Source organism: Micrasema longulum, unplaced genomic scaffold, assembly GCF_059751315.1.
Source record: "Micrasema longulum isolate JH-2025_06_02 unplaced genomic scaffold, ASM5975131v1 h1tg000693l, whole genome shotgun sequence".
Classification (NCBI taxonomy): domain Eukaryota; kingdom Metazoa; phylum Arthropoda; class Insecta; order Trichoptera; family Brachycentridae; genus Micrasema; species Micrasema longulum.
In genome coordinates, this window is record NW_028277889.1 from 31,939 (window position 1) to 50,554 (window position 18,616).

The 18,616-nt window shown below is 35.4% G+C and overlaps 1 protein-coding gene across 1 annotated transcript; it reads left to right on the forward strand.

The window, feature by feature from the left end:
- The first annotated feature begins 566 nt into the window (after positions 1-566).
- Positions 567-11,022, forward strand: Prosalpha2 (proteasome alpha2 subunit). The gene is made up of 6 exons (XM_088229678.1): positions 567-721; positions 5,529-5,605; positions 7,058-7,313; positions 7,520-7,675; positions 9,253-9,349; positions 10,640-11,022. The coding sequence occupies exons 1-6, from the start codon at positions 681-683 to the stop codon at positions 10,715-10,717; spliced, it is 705 nt and encodes a 234-aa protein (XP_088085804.1). The 5' UTR covers positions 567-680; the 3' UTR covers positions 10,718-11,022.
- The last annotated feature ends 7,594 nt before the right edge of the window (positions 11,023-18,616 follow it).

An 18,616-nucleotide genomic window follows, 5' to 3' on the forward strand; every position in this document is an offset into this window, starting at 1 on the left:
TATACTTTTTAAAGGTATATGCACATCAATATTCTTTGATTACATTCTAGAACGAAACAGCGTATCAACAGCACATTGTCGTGTTAAAAATATTATTACGAGAGGTTTTGCCACTTGTGGCAGCACGTCGCGGCTCATGAATTTAAATTAACTAAAAAATGTACTACCAAAACGCCGTAATATTTATATATTTTTTGTTGCTAGCAAATGTTATAAAAATAATGCAAACAGCGTGTTACAGATGTTTTTTTTTTTTTTTTTCTTGTTTGTTTAAAATATATATTAAATTAGAAATATATTAAATAACTATCAGCCACACGTCACGCGTTTTTTATTTATTAAAATAAGAAATTTGTCAATTTGACATTTTTTCATTTTTTAAACGCGGTTTGAAATTTTTCACTTTAATTTTTTTTTTTCAGAAACCTGATCTGTTTTCATTTTTTAAATTATTTTTTTATATACCTTATTACACCATTTACCAACATACATTACTCGTTGTCCGAATTTTTTAAATAAAATATATTTGAGTAATGTAGGTAAGTACTTCAATATAGTAATAAATTAAAAGAAGAAGAAGAGGAAAGCATGAATGGTCAAATTATTTTATATTATCTGTGGTTTAAGTCGAACGTCAAAATTGTACGATTTTCAATTTTGCAAATAATTTACTCATAGTCATGGCGTCCGAACGTTATAGTTTTTCTCTAACGACTTTCAGGTAAATATATAAATTATCAGCGTAATATTTACAGTTTGAATAAAGCAGATTTCGCTAGTTTCGTTTGATCGCCATAGCTGTTTTGAGTGTTTTCTTGTGGTTTAAAAACTCCGTGTCAAATTTGAAAATTGTCCAAAACTACTGGGTAAAAGCGTCATTCTCGGAACAACTCGTGTATTTGATTGCTCCGTGTTTAAAGTTTATAATTCTTTTTAGTTTTGTGTTGATTCGGTGTAAAAAGAGATGTGTGCCGGATAACCTCAAAAATGCTGATTTTTTTTCGTTTCACTATGCTGTTAAAGAGTTACATTAAAATGTTGCTTATTTGACAGTTTTTTCTCACGTTTTTCACGAAAATATTGTGATATGAGTGCTCGAGTGAAACTTGGCTATATTTTTAATAATAATTTGATGAAAAAAATATGTGCCTTGTCATTATAACAACGAAATTAAAATCAGAGGTTTACTGTATTCAGGCATTTGTATTTAAGATAATATTCATTTTATTTATGCTTCATTAAGTTCGTTTATAACATCTTAAAAACTAATATAAACATTTTAATAACATTAGAACAAACAAACGGCATTCGCATAAATGGACAAATTTTAAACAATATCCGATACGCGGATGATACTGTCCTTCTAGCAGATAGTATGGAAAGCCTGCAACTATTATTGGACAAAGTTCGCATGGCTAGTTTGAATAAAGGGCTAGAGATGAATATTTCCAAGACTAAATGTATGGTTATTCGGAAAAAGCCGCAAACTTTTCCAATGGCTTTAAAACTTGGAGCGCAGTTTATCGAGCAAGTTCATCAATGTAAATATTTAGGATGCTGGCTGAATGATAAATGGGATCACTCGCAAGAGATCAAAGTCAGAATAGAGGTGGCGCGAGACTGCTTTTTCAGGATGCGTGACCTTTTTTACAGTAGACTTTAACTTAGACCTCCGAATTCGCATTGTTCGATGTTACATCTTCTCGGTACTTTTTTACGGCGTCGAAACGTGGACACTCACCTAAAACACTTCAAAAAAGATCAAAGCCTTCGAAATGTGGTGCTACAGGAGGATATTAAAAATCTCCCGGGTGGACAGAGTCCGAAACGATGATGTTCTCCGACGGATGGAAAAAGATAAAGAAATACTGAAGACCATAAAGAAAAGAAAACTCGAGTACTTTGGGCATGTGATGAGAGGCGAAAAATATAACATTTTACGAGTCATTCTGCAGGGGAGGATTGAAGGAAGACGCAGTACAGGTAGAAGGCGCATCTCTTGGCTTAAGAACTTGCGCGACTGGTTCCATTGTAGCACTCGGTCCTTGTTCAGGGCAGCTGCCAACAAAGTAAGAATCGCAACGATGATTTCCAACCTCCATCGGGGAGAGGAACCATAAAAAGAAGAATAGCATTAGATTTTATGTCAAAATTTTTCATGAACATATTTTTTCAAATTGAATTTACATATTTCAAGGCTTTCCATGGCTTTTATTTCTTCAGGTAATTCAATGTACAATAAGTTTTCTTGTTGTTAGTAATCTTATTTCTAGTTTCGTGTGCAGGTTAAACTTTACATTGTGAGAAAGGCAATATCTTTATGCATTATTTCAACATTTCAATTGAACAGAATTATAATATCCCAGAAACTGCATACGCGCATCAAACTGAAGCTGATTAAACTACTCATAAATTAGTAGTTTTACGTTTTGGCCTACTTACTCTAATAATGTTGAAAGAGTCCAACGAAAATTTTTAAGATTCATTAATTTCAAACTGCATATTCCTATAGAACAAATCAACTACATGTTTTTGTTCAACTGTGAATTTACCTACTCTGGAGGATCGCAGGAAAATAACTGATCTAATATTTTTTTATATAAAATCATTCTAAATTCGATTGTTGCGAACCTCCGGATTTAACAAACATTAATATATCAATACACATGTACACACGTACATGTACACAATACGATGACGCAGTCCTCCTAGCTGACAGCGAAGAGGAACTGCAATCCTCGGTTACAAAGGTTTACGAAGTGTGCAAGGAGAGTGATTTGCTAATGAATGTGCAAAAGTCGAACGTCATGGTCCTTGAAAGAAATGTAACTATGACTGAATGTAAGATTGTAGTAAATGGAGATAGTTTGAAACAGGTCGAAGAATTTGTATATCTGGATACTAGAGATGGAAATATGGACAAGGATATTGAATGGAGGGTTAGTGCCGGTAACAGAGTTAATGGTGCCTTAAAGTCTGTCGTAGCAAATAAGTGTCTATCGCAAGAGGCTAAATTAGCAGTTCATAATGGAGTTCTGGTACCAACCCTAATGTATGGAAGCGAAGCATGGAGTTGGAAAAAAAGGGACGAAAGTAGACTGAATGCTGTTGAAATGCGATCCCTCAGGCGAATGTGCGAAAAAACAAAGTATGATAGGTGCCCTAATGTCGAAATTAGAGCAGAATGCAAGGCTGAGTTAAGCATTATCGACAAAATTAAGAAAGGTCTTTTGCGATGGTTCGGTCATGTGGAGCGAATGAATGATGAAAGAACGGCTAAAAAGATTTATGATGCGAATGTGTCTGGTTGTAGAAGTCGAGGAAGGCCGAGAAAGACATGGCATGATCAAGTACAACAAATTCTTGAAAGTGGTCATGTGAAAAGTCGGGAATAATCGACGTGCGTGCATGAGAAGATGTATGAATGTGAAGGAAGCAAAGGAAGTGTGCCAGGACAGAGTGGTGTGGCGTTCTATCCTCTCTGCCTACCCCTCCGGGAAAATGGCGTGATGGTTAGTTAGTTATTTCTTCAGGTAATTCAATGTAAAATAAGTTTTCTTGTTATTAGTAATCTTATTTCTAGTTTCGTGTGCAGGTTAAACTTTACATTGTGAGAAAGGCAATATCTTTATGCATTATTTCAACATTTCAATTGAACAGAATTATAATATCCCAGAAACTGCATACGCACATCAAACTGAAGCTGATTAAACTACTCATAAATTAGTAGTTTTACATTTTGGCCTACTTACTCTACTATATGGTCCCCTTTTTACAAAATTCATATAAATAATGTTGAAAGAGTCCAACGAAAAGCATAAACATATTCCTATAGAACAAATCAACTACATGTTTTTGTTCAACTGTGAATTTACCTACTCTGGAGGATCGCAGGAAAATAACTGACCTAATATTTTTTTATATAAAATCATTCTAAATTCGATTGTTGCGAACCTCCGGATTTAACAAACATTAATATATCAATACACATGTACACACGTACATGTACACAATACGATGACGCAGTCCTCCTAGCTGACAGCGAAGAGGAACTGCAATCCTCGGTTACAAAGGTTTACGAAGTGTGCAAGGAGAGTGATTTGCTAATGAATGTGCAAAAGTCGAACGTCATGGTCTTTGAAAGAAATGTAACTATGACTGAATGTAAGATTGTAGTAAATGGAGATAGTTTGAAACAGGTCGAAGAATTTGTATATCTGGGTAGTATGTTTACTAGAGATGGAAATATGGACAAGGATATTGAAAGGAGGGTTAGTGCCGGTAACAGAGTTAATGGTGCCTTAAAGTCTGTCGTAGCAAATAAGTGTCTATCGCAAGAGGCTAAATTAGCAGTTCATAATGGAGTTCTGGTACCAACCCTAATGTATGGAAGCGAAGCATGGAGTTGGAAAAAAAGGGACGAAAGTAGACTGAATGCTGTTGAAATGGGATCCCTCAGGCGAATGTGAAAGAACGGCTAAAAAGATTTATGATGCGAATGTGTCTGGTTGTAGAAGTCGAGGAAGGCCGAGAAAGACATGGCATGATCAAGTACAACAAATTCTTGAAAGTGGTCATGTGAAAAGTCGGAATAATCGACGTGCGTGCATGAGAAGATGTATGAATGTGAAGGAAGCAAAGGAAGTGTGCCAGGACAGAGTGGTGTGGCGTTCTATCCTCTCTGCCTACCCCTCCGGGAAAATGGCGTGATGGTTAGTTAGTTAGTTAGTTATTTCTTCAGGTAATTCAATGTAAAATAAGTTTTCTTGTTGTTAGTAATCTTATTTCTAGTCTCGTGTGCAGGTTAAACTTTGCATTGTGAGAAAGGCAATATCTTTATGCATTATTTCAACATTTCAATTGATCAGAATTATAATATCCCAGAAACTGCATACGCGCATCAAACTGAAGCTGATTAAACTACTCATAAATTAGTAGTTTTACGTTTTGGCCTACTATATGGTCCCCTTTTTACAAAATTCATATAAATAATGTTGAAAGAGTCCAACGAAAAGCATAAACATATTCCTATAGAACAAATCAACTACATGTTTTTGTTCAACTGTGAATTTACCTACTCTGGAGGATCGCAGGAAAATAACTGACCTAATATTTTTTATATAAAATCATTCTAAATTCGATTGTTGCGAACTCCCGGATTTAAGAAACATTAATATATCAATACGTAGATCTAGACAAAATAGTCTATATTATTGTCAACCTTCTCAAACCAAGCATCTTTGCCACTCACCAATACCGCGTATACACAGACTAGGAAACGAGTGTACCTCTCATATGGACATTTTTAACCCGAGACTCTGTGAATTAAAATCATCTCTTTATAAATATTTCATGATGTTCTATAGTAACGATTAACGAAATATTTGCAAAAGCTACTTATGCTAACGATCTGGTGTTTATTCATTTAATATTTTTTATATCTTTTGTACGCTGACATACATACATGTATATGTATATATATTTCTTGTTATTTTTCTTTTTATACCCATGTTTTAATATGTTCACAGCCCTTCAGGGAAACTGGTACAAATAGAATATGCTCTGGCCGCTGTTGCTGCTGGAGCGCCATCTGTGGGGATCAAAGGTCAGTACTAATTTAACGTAGTTATACCAAAAGCAATTCACAGTTTAAAAATATGAGATATTAGTGCTATCAAATGCCGTTAGAATCAGCCAGGCCGGTTTCATACAAGAAATTGTAATAATCAACTACAACAACAAACCATCACGCCGTTTCTCTTTCGATAGAATGCCACTGGCCACTGGTACTGTCAAGGTTTTTGGTAATACACGAGTACTGAGAATTCTTTGTAACTTGTTGGTGCGAAGTAGACTCGAGAGTGGCTCGATGATTCGGGGACCGCGTGATTCGAATACTCTCTTATGGTGGAGAGGGTTCAGAAGAAATTTCTTCGGTTTCTCTACATGAGGGAGTGCGGATATTATCTATGGCTTTATCCCACTGAGTTCCTCCAGGGTTTGCTCGGTTACAACAGTTTGAAGACCGGACGGAATGTGTATTTAACTACACACTTCTTTCCATTGTTGCTCGGTATTATTGGCAACCTGAAATTATGCGGAGCATTAATTTTTATGTTCCTTAGACAGCGTCAGCATAGACTGTTTCACATTCCAATATACAGGACCAACCTGCCAATGGAAGGGTTATCTTAATGTTGAACAATTTTACTATGGACATTGACATTTTTCACGTCTCTGAGGGAGTCTTTCGTTACAAGATTTTTCTTATTTTTTTAACATATTATTCTTTTGATATTATGTATACTAATGTGTTTTTTTTTTTGTATATACCTAATTATTTTAATTATTTCTATATGTATGAATTAAGAAATTCCATTTTGTAATGTACATAAATAAATAAAATTGAAAAATCACTATCTTTGCATACAGATCTCGCTTCCTCTACATGAGTAGTCATGCACGCGCGCCGATTATTCTGATGTTTAACATGTCCATCTCCAAGTATTTGTTGGATTTAGTCTTGCCATATCTTTCTCGGTCTTCCTCCATTTCTGCATCCATCAACATTCGCATTGTAAATATTTTTAGCTGCTATTTTGCTGTCCTACGCTCTACATGTCCAAACCGACGCAGAGCTCCTTTCTTGATTTTGTCGATAATGCTTACCTCCCTCCGCCTTGCATAATGTACGGATCTCAACATTTGTGCATCTATCGTGCATAGTTTTACCACACATTCGCCTGAGAGATCGCATTTTGACAGCATTCAGCCTACTTTCATCCCTGTTTCAAGTTCATCCTTCGCTCCCATACATCAGGGTCGGAACCAGGACTTTTGCGACAAACATTAAACAGTGTTAGTCACAAAAACGACAGCTCTTGGGAAATCTTACAATATAGAATGCGGATGGGAAGTTTAATGCCTCCGAAAATCTAGTTTATTTAAATAAATTAAAGTGATACACGGGTATTTTAATTTTATAGACTCATATTGTATTTCATAGATAAAGTGATATTTTCTTGCTGTGGCTAATTTGTTTTGCCTCTGTTTCCAGCGAGCAACGGCGTGGTGATAGCGACGGAGAACAAGCACAAGTCGCTGCTGTACTGCCCCCAGTCGGTGAACAAGATCGAGAGCATCACCGAGTGCGCGGGCGCCGTGTACTCGGGCATGGGCCCCGACTACCGCCTGCTGGTGAAGCACGCGCGCAAGATAGCCCAGCGGTACCGCCTCATGTACGGCCACACCATCCCCACCACGCAGCTCGTGCAGAAGGTCGCGGCCGTCATGCAGGAGTACACGCAGACAGGGTAACTGACGCTACTTTTTAAATTTTGCAAAATCTAAGATATTTTCTAATTTTTCATACCCAAATTCCTGATGCTTTGAACATCCTCATTATCGAACCAACTACTGTAGCAGCATATTATCTTTGTTGATTGAACGTTTGAACCAATTAACCATATTACAAAACTTACTAACTTACCGATTGTCATGTTTACGTTTCCGCGTCCAGGGGCGTGCGGCCATTTGGCGTGTCGCTGCTGATTTGCGGCTGGGACGGGGGGCGGCCGTTCCTGTTCCAGTGCGACCCCTCGGGTGCGTACTACGCCTGGAAGGCCACAGCGATGGGCAAGAACTACGTCAACGGGAAGACCTTCCTGGAAAAGAGGTGGGTTGCAAATTTATACTCTGTTCTATGTGCAGTAAAACAAAACACATGAATCCTATTATTCATCATCAAAGCAGGTAGAAACTCACCGAGCCAATTTATATGGTTTGTCAGTGAAGTTCCATATTGTCCGTGATACGGCAATACTGCGTAAATATTAATTGAATTTTTTGTCAGGGAATCCTAAAAAATATTATGATGATTTCCAGTGATGTATAGTCAGTACGCATTGCATCTAATAACTTTAATATCTCCCTACTTTCTCTCATCTTTCGGGCGGCATACAAGTCACGCGTTGAAAAAACTGATCATCTTTTGAAACGATCTATGAATCGATACATATTTATATCCACACTACAAAAAAAAACTCCTATAAATATTTGTATCCACACTACAAAATGCAATGAAGGATATCAGTTTCATAATGATAATTGTCTTCAAATCACTGAAAAAATTAGCATAAAATATTTAGGCATTATAATTGATAAAAATATAAAATGGAAGGAGCAAATAAATAATATTGTAAATAGAATGAGAAAACTTATTTATGTATTTATTAGATTAAGGAATATATTAACCATCGAAAAATTAAAATCAATTTACTTTGCATTCGCCCAATCCATATTACAGTACGGAATAATCGTTAAAACAAATATTTTACCAGTTGAAAAAATACAAAAATTAAGTTATTTTGAAAAAACCGTCTACTTTTCCCACTGTTCTATTATTTAAAAAGTTTAAGGTTTTAGATATAAAATTGCCATATAAAAAGAATTGTTTGCTTCAAATACATAAAATAAATAGTAGTATTTCTAGGTCTCAAAACGTAAGTACGCGACCTAGAACAGGTGGTAATATCTTCATTCCTAAATTCAAAACAACTACTGCACAACATTATACGAGTACTTATAGAGGAATATTTTCTTTAATGAAATGAACAAAGATAATCAAAAGTACAGTCAGGAATACAATATATTTAAGAAAGAAGTAATCTAATTTTTACTTCTTCATGAGACCGGAAGTGCTGGTCAGCCTTTCCGTGTGCCATTGATGGAAACAAGCGGTAGTCAGAGGGAGCAACGTCCGGAGATACTACAGGTGCGGTGGGACATCCCATTTTAATGTTTCCAAACATCTCTTATTTAATAGGTTTTTAAAAAAACATTTTTTTTATTTTTTATAAATGGCTTTATCAGCGCTGTGATATTTTAAAGTTTTGTATTTCTGAAATAACTCTGCGTGTGACGTCAAAGGTCAGTTCTTCCGATTGGTTTATTTTGCCATACAATAAATGTCTAATTTTTACAGCGCGCAGGGGAACATTTTTTGTATCCAATTTCCCATAGGGCTGAAGTTCCTTATTCTAAGGCAAGCATTATCGACAAACTCGGGCAAGGAGTTCTGCGTTGGTTTTGGATATGTAGAGCGAATGGACGGTGAAATAATGTCTGAAAAATGTTTACAATGCTGATGTTGATGAATGCGGAAGAGGAAGACTATCCTCTCTACACACATTACTGTATTTTTCACCTGCCTGGACGCTGACAGTCATATATAATTACAATGTGAATTTTTAGGTACAGCGAAGATCTGGAGCTGGATGACGCAGTCCACACGGCCATCCTGACGCTGAAGGAGGGCTTCGAGGGACAGATGACGGCTGACAATATTCAGGTGACTTCACAAAGGGGAAACTGAATTTTCTTCTCAAACAAGAAGACACGACCAATTGCTCGTCTAGCTTTTTACACATATTGTGACTTTATTTTATTATTTATTTATTTAGTTCTATGTAACATAGTCTAATATATATTTACAACACAATATTTACATCTATACTTATTCTAACATTATTTATCACTATTTTACACTTAGTATCCTAATTTATAATATTAACTGTTTCATATGTACATTTTCATTAATTATATTCACTATTTACACTATATACTACCTAATATTTTTCACATATATGCTTTTTACATTTAATTTTAAATATATTTACATTAATTTCATTTTTTATGCTTTCTGGCATTTCTTCAAATAGCTTTATTCCCTTGTACATGCGGCAGTTCTGGGACATTGCTTTTGATTTCTTTTCCAGTCTTATATTTTCAGATCCTCTTGTTGCATAGTTTCTATGAAAGAACTCATTATTTTTTAGTTTATTTTGAAAATATCTCGGAACTATTCCTTTAATAATTTTGTTTATTTCATTGGCAACATTGAATTTGATTCTTTGATCAATTGTCATGATATCTAGAAGTTGAATCATTTTCTTAACATTTGTTCGTCTTAACTAACTCTTTACTGGTGACATAACCTACAAGTCAAATTGACCAACTGTTACTTGGTCAATTCTTTGGATCTTAAATTTACTAATAAAAGTGACTATGTGTGTTGGTCAGTTTTACTTGTCAAAAATCTGTGAGCTTCTATCAAATGGTCACACATTTTACAAATTAAATTATTTTTAGAGTGCCGGATCGACTTGGCATTTTTACCAGTCAAACTTTTTTACTAGTCTTAACCTAAATTCAAAGCAGGTGCAGTGTAATTGTCATTTTTGTTTAAGTGTCTTCGTTTAGGGTTAGTTTTTTTATTTAGTTTTCATTTGAACAAAATCGTCATATTGACTTGTACAAATCATGACACACAGTTGAAAAACGTTTAGGAGCAATAAAGTTTTAATATCAATAAATTGCGATGTTTAAAATGTAACAATAGATATGTTTAAAGTTTAAAAAATGATGGTTTAAAAAGTTGTCATAAAAGTGTGTAACAATTTTGCAGCGATCTATACGTATTTGGTATTTTTTACTGTATATTTACCAAAACAGTTTTTTTTGTACATTTTAGATGAAATAATAATAAAGTAAGCTGTTTAGAAAAATTTCAATTATTTATCAGGTGGCATTAAAAAAACACTATTGCAGAAAGTAAAAAACTTTTAAAATTTATTTACAGATTGGAATTTGCGACGCCACCGGTTTCAGGCGTCTGGACCCTGCACATATCAAAGACTATCTGGCCAATATCATCTAATAACTATACTCATCTCTTGCTGCTCCAAAGCTCCTGCCTCCTCCAAACACCGGAGTTTCAAATGATATATCTACACTTCTAAAAAAGCGCCCGGGTACAATATCAACACTCCCAATCAATAATCTAATAGCTGCCTTCCGGTTTTCATTCCAGCGGTGCATAGGGTACTGAAAAATTTTCATTCATCTTAAAATTTAAGAAGATTTTGTTGATTTGTTGAAATGTGAAATTGCATTTTTAAGTAAGAAGGGCTCGAGAAAATGTGTAACTCTTTTTTTAATTAAAAATAAATATTTTATAAGAAATTGTTTTATTTATTTGTTTTATTCAACAATTTATCGAGTGTGATGTTCATGTGTGTATGTATGTGTATATATATACAGGTGTTCTTTAAATCCTGTCACATCTAAGACCACGATGATCAGTATGAGCAAGAAGACATATTAGCAGATTAAAAAAAATATTTAGTTTTAGTTTTTTTTTTTGTATTTTTACAGTATACATAAGAGGTAAAACAGAGTTTTATTTATTTATTTATTATGTATATACGGCCTAAGCCAATTACAACAGTTACATGAAGAAACATAAATGCAAGAAACTGAACAAAAAGAACATAAAACTACGAGTATTTAGCAAAGACAAACAAGGGCAAAACAATAATAGTATACAATATATTAAAAAAAACGAAAGACCAAAAATTTTGAGCTAAACCATGCCAATCCAACTTCATCCTACACTGTTTAGTCGCGAAGAGATCTAAGAAAAGCCGGAGATCTATCCCAAAGAATTCCAAGTCGTGTGATGAATTGACTAATCTACACATTCTGGACATTGGGGCATAAAAACCAAAGTTGCTCTTAGAAGATTTTATAAATAGCAGATTTTGACTTCTGGTGACACGGTTGGGAACATGAAAAGAAATTGATCGCAACAGAGATGGGACATCACTTAAAGCATTAAGTATTTTGAAAATGCATATAAGGTCCATCTCAGTTCTACGTCTCTCCAATGAAGACAGATTAAGAGATTGCTCTATTTCAAAATAAGAATAATTACTCCTTTGTAATCCGAGCAACCATGCCACTTTTCTTAGAAAACAGCGTTGAACAGACTCGATATGGTCAATATGAGTCCTGTAGAATGGAGACCAAATAGGAGAAGCGTATTCTAGATGGGGTGGAACTAGTGAGCAATAAAGAGTTTTGATGGTATTAATATTTTTGAAGTCCGCCATCACTCTATTGATAAAACCGAGAAGTTTGAGCGATTTGTTTACAATATTATCAATGTGTTCACCATAGGAGAGTTTACTATCTAAAGTAATGCCAAGATCCTTTATTGACGAAACCATTGAAAGGGAAGTATTTTTTAGTTTGTAGTTGAATTGTATAGGTTTTTTTCGTCGCGAGAAAGATATTATTTTACATTTGTCAATGTTAAGTTGAAGACAATTGATGTCGCACCATTCATAGTTTTAAAAAATAAAGGAGAATTACATAGAAATGAAATAAATATTAACAGTAAAAATAGTAAACAAAAAATCCCACAAAGGCACGGCCTGTTCGTGGGTAGGTTTACAAGAAATGTTTATGAATTTTTGCTCCTATAATAAATAGACAGTTATAATAATATTTTTGTGTAATATAAGAAAGTGAAAAGAAAATATTCTGTAAAAGATTATAAGGTTTTTTTTTATAGTAATTAAAAAAGGAAATAAATAAAAAAACCAAAAATATTTCTTATTATTAAAGGGCAAAAGAAAATTTTGAAATTTTGGGATCAATGAAATATTATCAGTAAAAAAGGAATTAAAAATTTTTGGACCTATAAAATATGCATGTCTCTGTGCTAGCCTCGTTTTACAATGTGCTATTTCTAACACACGATTCTTTCTTTGACTTGATCTATTTGAATTACTTGTAAATAAATTTTATTTCTTAAATGTATATTTTAAACATTGAAAACAATATATTTGTCTTGTATCTAAAAGTTTAACTTCTTGGTTAAATGGTTCTTCTTAAATGGTTGCTTGCTTCAGCAGGGGAGAAAAGAGGGAAGCACGGCCACGCAATTTATTTTAATGTGCTAATATGTATCCTTTCTCATACTGATCATCGTGGTTTCGGATGTGACAGGGTTCATTCATGTATGCATGTATGTATTTATGAATGTGAGTGTATGTATATATGAATGTGTGTGCGTGTGTGTGTGTACCTGCAGAAGTAAGCAACCATTTGCTTTTTTTGATATCTTGTTTTTTTAAATTTTATTAGTTCTAAAAAATTATTGTAATGTGCCAATATGTCTTCTTGCTCATACTGATCATCGTGGTCTCGGATGTGACAGGGTTTAATGAACACCCTGTATACATAAAAAACTAATGAAAATACTAGAAACTAAATTTGATAAAGTTAAGGCATATTATATATATTTTTATATGCAGATCATAATGTACTTTTTAAAGTTAATATGTGCAAGCCTTATCTCCTAATTAAAAAACATTGATATTTTAAATGTATATACACGGTTTTTCAGGGCCAAGCCGCGAAACTTCAGAGGGACATTCCTCTTGGTAAGCTTTTAAAAAAATCCTAATAATGTTTTTCCAAAAAGTTATTTAAAAAGAAAATAAAATGATCTCAAAATGGAGTAAATCTTTTATTTCTCGGACTAGCATCCCTCCCGCAAACCCCTACTCATTCTCAACAAAAAAAATGTGATAAAAACGTATTTGACCAACGAAGCGATACGCACCAGACGCGGACAAGGGAAGCGGCTGGGTAGGAGAGAGGTGGGGGTTTGTGGAGGGACTGTTTGTCCGAGAAATTAAGGATTGACTACATTTCGAAATTACAATATTTTTTATTTCTTTTTAAAAAACTACTTTTTGGAAAAAATTGATTCGGATTTTTTTTAAAGCTTACCATGAGGAATGTTCCCCTGAAGTTTTGCGATCTGGACCTAAAAAACCGTGTATTTTCGTTTTTTTAGTACAAATATGGCAATCGAAGCTAAACTGGCAGTGCCCAACGTAGTTTCAGTATTTTTTTTTTATTAATATCCCTACAGAGATGAGGTAGAATTTTTTTTTTTTTTTTTTCAAATTCAGGATTGTGGATATTCGAGCGTTTACAGGGCTTATGACCTGTCATTGGCTGGGTTAAGTGGCCACTTTACGTACTACAACATTCACCATTCCGCTTATTAGCGAATATCGACACAGGTAACATTTTTTTGATTTTTGTATATATGTTATTAAATGAGAAACCATTCACAAGCGTGTTGGAGCGCCATCTATGTATTGATATTGAAGTTAAGTATTTTTGAATATCCACAATCCTGAATTTGAAAAAAAAAAAAAATCTACCTCATCTCTGTAGGGATATTAATAAAAAAATATATACCTACTCCCCCTTGGGAGAAATCCAGATTTGTGTATGTACAAAATACACATACCAAAAAATAATAGTTTTAGTATGTTCATGTCACAACTACGAGATGCGAACCTGACTTGTGAGGATGCACAGGATCTGGCATCCGACCGAGATGCCTGAAGGATCTTTGTGAACACCATATGCTCCAACTAGGTAGCGGAAATGGAACGATGATGACTTTTGGTAGGTCAACTATTTAATAATTAGTAAAAAATTTGTGCAAATAGCGTTTTTCCGCTATTTTGATAAAATGAAAATTATTACGATTTTTAAGTAAATTTTATTTTCTCAGACTTTCGTATATTTTTTTCTATAAAACCTTCAGGGACGTAATTATACACAAAAAACTGATTTTAAGCACCATTTTTTTTAAATCGTGGCATGAGCGGTGGTCGTTCGAGGTCACAAACTTAAGGTTTTACTGAGGACCCTATGTCCACTGATCCTGTTAAGTTTCAAAACATAATAACCCTTTTTATAAAAAAAATTGAGAGAGGAAATACCGAATGACCTTGAACGTCCCATACTTCTAATAAATCTCGACAACCACCCGATGGATCTAAACCTGGTTTTTGCAGTCATGTAAAGTCGGGGGTTAAGGGTCGTAAGGGCGAAACTACAAAAACACAGTTTTGAGATAAATGATAAAACAGTTTTCAAAAAATAATACTGTCTTTTGAGGGTAACAAATAAAGAAAATAAAAAATACAGTTAATAGAGCATAATGTGTTTTAGAGACAAAAATATGAAACTACGCTTTCGTCTATATGACCCTAACTTGCGCTTACATTAGTAAATTAACAAAATGATGTAAAAGGTGTTTTATTCTTCTGACTTTAAACAAAACGCTTCATTTGTAGTTTCACACAAATTTATCTAGGTAACTACTTATCGGGTGAGTTTCATCTTTTTGTCACTAACAGGATATTTTGTTTGGATATCAGATTAGTACTTAACACAAAACAGCATTTTTTGTAGTTTCGCCCTTATGACCCTAAGCCCCCGAAGTGTCCTAAAACAAAGCTACTGGTACTTGTAATATCTTTGAAAAATAAAAATTAATACGTAAAATTCGTTTCTTACCGAAAAATACCGTATTTTACCAAAATCTAGTAAAATTCCCGTAAAATACCGCGGTAATTTTACCGCCTTGCATCTCTAGTCCCAACACTTATGTATGGAAGCGAAACGTGGAACTGGCAGAGAAAGGATGAAAGCCGAGTAAACGCGGTTGAAATGCGATCTCTTAGACGAATGTGCGGGAAATCAATGTATGACAGGGCTACGAATGATGAAATCAAGCAAGAGAGTAAATTTGAGTCAAGTATAATTGATGAGATTAATATAGGGTCTCTGAGATGGTTTGGTCACGTAGAACGAATGGACGACGAAAGAATGGTAAAACAAGTATATATGGTGAAAATGAACAGTAACGTGAGACGAAGACGACTGAGAAAGACGTAGCATGATCAGATAAACCAAAATCTTAAGTCTGATCATGTCAAAGGCAGGCAGAACCGAAGGGCATGTATGACAAGATGTATGAATGTGGAAGAAGCTAGGAATGTATGGCAGGATAGACGTGTGTGGTGGTCCATTCTCTCTGCCTACCCCTACGGGGAAATGGCGTGAAAATGAACGGCAACGTGAGACGAGGACGACCGCAAAAGCAGACAGAACCGAAGGGGATGTATGACAAGATGTATGAATGTGGAAGAAGCTAGGAATGTATGCCAGGAAAGGCGTGTGTGGCGGTCCATTCTCTCTGCCTACCCCTACGGGGAAATGGCGTGATGGTAATAGTAGTACAATTTTTTTACCAATCTGTTTTTTAATCGGCTGGAAGATATTTATTTTAGCAATAAGTCCGCCGAAGCACTTATTTAATAAATAAAAATAAATTGCAGGGTATCTTGATCATTTTTGTTACATGAAAGTGGAATGACCAGTCTTACGCTTCAGGTACTAGTCTACTAGATTCTAGTGTAAAAACACCCTTTTAAATAAATATTTCATATCGACCATGTCGGAAATCGAACCCGAGACCTCTTGCATGGTAGGCAAACGGGCCAGCCATTACGTCACGATGCCGACAAATATTATACCTATTCATCAAATTATCCTCTTAATGGACACTTTGACCAAAAGTGGTTTATTTTTTTACATCTCTCCTACGCGAGGCTAGGAATTTCGTCTGAAAATAAATTAATAAAAATAATTAACATCAAATCTCACCCTTAAACTGTCGAGCGTTTGTAAATTGTATTTGTCGAATAATAGCGTCTGCTAATGTCGGTCTTAACAAAAGAGACTGTAGTTATTTGCACATCTTTTCATCAGGGTTGTCAAAGAAAGAACGATGTCAGAAAATCTATTTTTTGATTGTGTGTTTTCAATGTAATTATTCCCTTTCCACACCTAATGGTGCATAGTGGCGGCCTCCGTGGTGTAGTGGTCAAGACGCTTGACTCACGCACGGAAGGTTCCGGGTTCGATTCCCGGTGAGAACACAAAAATTAAAAATATGATTTTTCTCAAGCCTGGTTGTTCTGTAATGTAATTCACCACTGTAATTGGGCCTCCTGGCCCGTTGTGGTGCAAATAAATGAAATGAAATGAAAATAGGGCACCACACTGGTACACCAATCGCAGCGTATCCTGATCATATTCAAATTTGTCGCAACAAAGAGGGAAAACATTTTTGAGAAGGGAATATGGAAGTCTAGGCATTTACAGGGATTTTGACCTGTCATTAGCTGGTTTTTAGTGACCACTTTACACACTGTGTAACATTCACCATTCTGCGCATGTTTAAACATCCACATTTCCTCAACTCTTCCATCTGTTGACTTTTGTGAAGTACAAGAGCTGTGTGTATCACGTGGGTGAGATTCATACATAAATCAACATAAATATACAAAATCAGATTTGAATTTATTGCAACAAAGAGTGAAAACATTTTTGAGAAGGGAATATGGGAGTTTAGGCATTTACAGGGCTTATGACCTGTCGTTAGCTGGTCTAAGTGGCCACTTTACCCACTGTGTAACATTCACCACTCTGCCTATGTTTGAACAGCCATATTTCCTCAACTCTTCCGTCCGTTGACTTTTGTGAATTTCCCTCTCTGTTGCGACAAATTTAAATTTGAATAACTACCTAGGGAGGAAATCCAGCCAGTCTGCAAGCGTTTGGACATACTCAAAACATTGTTGAATTAACTACCCGGTAAAAGAAGAAGTATAAAAATCAGACAATTATTTTCGGGCGTTGCCTAGTAGGTGATTTGGTTCAGCCGGATGAATCTCGCCCGCGTGATAAAGGTTTCTGCTCTTTTACTTCACAAAAGTCAACAGATGGAAGAGTCAAGGAAACGCGGATGTTCAAACATAGGCAGAATTGTGAATGTTACACAGTGTGTAAAGTGGCCACTTAAACCAACCAATGACAGGTCGTAAGCCCTGAAAATGCCAAAACTTACATATTCCTCTCTCAAAAATGTTTTTCATCTCTGTTATAACAAATTTAGATCTAAATAACTCCCTAGGGAGAAAATCCAGCCAGTCTGCAAGCATTTGGACATACTCGAAACATTGTTGTATCCTGATCGTGTTTGTTTCATGAAGGTAAGACAGGAGCCAGTCCAGCGTAAACACTTTTATTTCGTATGTAAATACGCGAAATAAAAGCTTTTACTACGACCGTGAGAGCGTTTGGAATACCATCCCAGAAACTATGAAATATTTGGTGACCGACCGCATTTCAGTTTCGGCTAATAAAACGGGTTTTGGCTGTGGTTTCGGCCAATTTTCGGCCGAAATCAGCGATCGGGATTTGACGGATGTAACCACCTCTTTTGGCCTTCCTGTTGATGGTATTGTTGCAGTGCTCGTTCGGCCGCGTTTAAATTCAGCAATCCAATATTTGACCATGTAATCTGACGGAGCAGACTCACCGTAATGTTTATAGAGCTTTTCTTTAGTCTCTTTCGCCGTTTTCCCTTTCAAATAATAGTGTTTAATCACTGCACGAAAGTCGCTTTTTACCATTTTTCAAGAAACACAAAAGTTGTTTACTTCAAACGACTACAACAAATAAACTAATCGATGAATTTGGGTGACATCTTAACAGCTGCCGTTTGACAGATCGCAATTTGGAAAAAACAAATATTTTTTGGGTTTGTGCTGCCATCTAGCGCTAGGTAGCTTCATTATCAATCCGCCCTCGTATAAAGCATAATCTAGGTGGAAATGGCAAGTGTGACATCGCGAGTCAGGAGAGACAACACCGCTTGCTTCTTAAATGCCTGCCCTTGCCGTAGGAACACATCGACAGTACCTTTTAGTGAGATTTCGTTCACTGTTCTAAGGATTCTCGGCAGAGGGGAAAGGAATCCGATGTTAGTTTTATAATTTCCCACAGCAAATACAGGATTGGTACGCAAGTTACGGCGAGGTACATTGAG